This window comes from Poecilia reticulata, unplaced genomic scaffold, assembly GCF_000633615.1.
Source record: "Poecilia reticulata strain Guanapo unplaced genomic scaffold, Guppy_female_1.0+MT scaffold_304, whole genome shotgun sequence".
NCBI classification, from domain to species: Eukaryota; Metazoa; Chordata; class Actinopteri; order Cyprinodontiformes; family Poeciliidae; genus Poecilia; species Poecilia reticulata.
Window position 1 is genome coordinate 70,816 of NW_007615079.1, and position 2,604 is coordinate 73,419.

The 2,604-nt window shown below is 38.3% G+C and overlaps 1 protein-coding gene across 4 annotated transcripts; it reads right to left on the bottom strand.

Moving 5' to 3' along the window:
• Window positions 1-6: 6 nt before the first annotated feature.
• LOC103460836 (gamma-glutamylaminecyclotransferase C-like) lies at window positions 7-2,503 on the bottom strand. 4 transcript variants are annotated; one of them, XM_008403158.2, is made up of 3 exons: window positions 1,656-2,503; window positions 827-935; window positions 7-742 (listed from the first exon to the last, which is right to left on the bottom strand). In XM_008403158.2, the coding sequence occupies exons 2-3, from the start codon at window positions 918-920 to the stop codon at window positions 450-452; spliced, it is 387 nt and encodes a 128-aa protein (XP_008401380.1). In that variant the 5' UTR covers window positions 921-935; window positions 1,656-2,503; the 3' UTR covers window positions 7-449. The 4 variants fall into 4 exon arrangements, with proteins under 4 accessions (XP_008401380.1, XP_017158983.1, XP_008401379.1 ...); XM_017303494.1 differs by having other exon boundaries at window positions 7-245; window positions 410-935; XM_008403157.2 differs by having other exon boundaries at window positions 7-935; window positions 1,755-2,503.
• Between the last annotated feature and the right edge of the window lie 101 nt (window positions 2,504-2,604).

The following is a 2,604-nucleotide window of genomic DNA, read 5'->3' on the forward strand; positions in this document are numbered from 1 at the left end:
TTTCATTTTTAAATATTACCAACAGCTGATTGTCTTCCACAAAGTTGTTCATTAAAAGACAAAGCATAAAAAAACAAACATTTTTGGATAAAAATGYAAGACTTTGAGTGTATTTTAACAAGTGAATTTCCTAATCTGGTTTTAAACTTAATCAGTTAGTGACTCGTTACTCATTTGCTAGAACTCTTGACGCCCTCTGTGGGTTTAAAGGCACTAAACCAGAGGTGTCCAAAGTCTGTCCTCGAGGGCCGGCATCCTGCATGTTTTAGTTCTCTCCCTGGTGGTAACAACCTTTCCAGCTTGTCAATGTGCCTCTTAAGCCTTCTAACGAGCCATCATTTGATCCAGGTACGTTAAACCAGGGAGAGAACTAAAACATGCAGGATGCCGGCCCTCGAGGACCAACTTTGGGCACCCCTGCACKAAAGGCAGTTTACTCATCTGCATCACTATTTCCGATCTTCCCTCAGTACAAACTTTAGTCCGTGGTCTCCGTTGCAGTCATAGTTGTCGTAGGTGGGCAGTGATGGCCAGTCCGGCTCGTAGGTGGTGGTACTGTACACAAACGCCTCCATGATGCTTCCAGGCGACAACTTCTCCTCTCTGTCCGCCATCTTGTCTACCRTCTTGACTTCCAGCTCCACTGCTGTCCGCTGGTACATGGTGGGAACCTTCTCRAACCAGTCCAAGTATTTCAGCATCTTTTCGTCCACTTTGTAGATTTCCCCATGAACTCTCTTGCCTTGTCCAGGAAGGTTAAGGAGAAAGACAAGGTTATACTTGGTAGCGATCACCAGTGGATACTTCTGGAYRGTGACAGCCGTACCGAGGAACTCGGCYTTTCCATTATTGCTGTCTGTCATGTAGGGRTAATTGGGTTGGCCCCTCTTTAGGGAGCCGTAAACAAAGACACGATGCATGAAGACTGAAGGCACCTGGGAAATAAAGAAGAGTTATCAGGATAGTTTTGGTTTGTTAATCTACATTGAATCAATATTAGTTAGAAATCTAGAAAAAATACAACTTAAAGCTGCTGTATGTAACTTTTATAAACTATGGTTTTTACATATTAAACACTTGACAGCGCCAAGACCCGCCTTCTGGCTCTGATTGGTTATTTCTAGTTAGCACTGGAAGAAGAAAATAATTTTTCTTTTTTCAAACTTCAGTTTTAAACACACAAAATTGATGCACTTTGAATTTAGGGACTTGAAATTCAGCTAAATTATTTAAACATTTATTTTACTCTACATGATTAAATTACTGAATTTTGTCCCTTGTTGCCCTCCATACAATAACACAACATAAATATTAAAATTTTCTCAACAAGACCGTAAACTCCGACATATATGGAAGCACTAAAAATAAAATTCAAAGGCTGAACTGAACGCAGATTAAACCGAGTTTATAAATGAATAACACTTTAGTTAGGAGCCAACTGACACTGAACTGAGGTCAGCACTCGATAATCCAGCATTTTCTCCGTGCATTACAAACAAGCTTTTTCCTTTTTTGATGTTATTTTAGCGGATCTTTAGTTATGCATTTATTAATGTCACAAATAGTAAAATAAGAGCAGCAGCGACAGAAGAGGAAGAAGAAACCAGCGATCTGCTGCTGTCTGACCGATAAGGCTGACGTCAGTGTCCAAATACCTTTTATTACGAAGTCATCCCGGCCTCCGTAGTTGTTTGCCAAGTCCCCAACAACTGAAAATCCCACTAAACGTAAAACAGACGCAGTGGTCTTCTTACCTTCCAGGACGATAAATGTCAAGAGGAGCAAACCCAGGATATTGGCTCACGCATGCGCACAAGCGGCGCCTGTCACACGTCTTTCTCAGCAGTAGAAAAAAATGGATTCTGGGTATTTTAAGAGCAAAATCACACCCAGAAACACAATCACTCTGGTTTATTATTTGTCTTAAAGTTAATTTAACTTGATTTAACGCAGTTTGACTTGACCTCAGCTGAGTGAAGGCGTTTTACTGACACCTGCTGGAATTAGAAGATACTACAGGAGCGAAGAAAGCGCCTCTGTTTAGAAATTTGACCAAAAACATTTTGATAAGATCTTTGCCATTCATCCACTCACGGGAATAGTAGTGAAGTTATTTTTCTATTTTTATAGATACAGTTTTTATAGATGAGTACATTGATCTGTCAAACATGGTATGATAAAAGAAGATAAACATATTTAAAAATCTTTAAAGTCTTCTAAATTTATGGTACAAATTTGAGATAATTTTCTTTTTTTGATGGAAAACAACATTAGGTATGATTCAAAACTCTTTCACAGTACTTAAAAAAAGACGTCATTATAAAAAAAAAACCCAACCTGAGTTTTTTGCATTACAGGTGATAATAGCTAAAAAAAAAAATACTTTATTTATCACATTATTTGGGATTATTACACTATTTTCTCTCAATTTTCTGAAATACTCCTTCGTCTAAGACAGTGGTTCTTAACCTTTTTTGAGGTACCGAACCCCCCAGTTGCATATGCGCATTCACTGAACCCTTCTTATTCCAACCCCCCCGACACACAAAATACTTTGTGTGTAATATAATTACATTATTAATGTAATTATATTACATTATATTA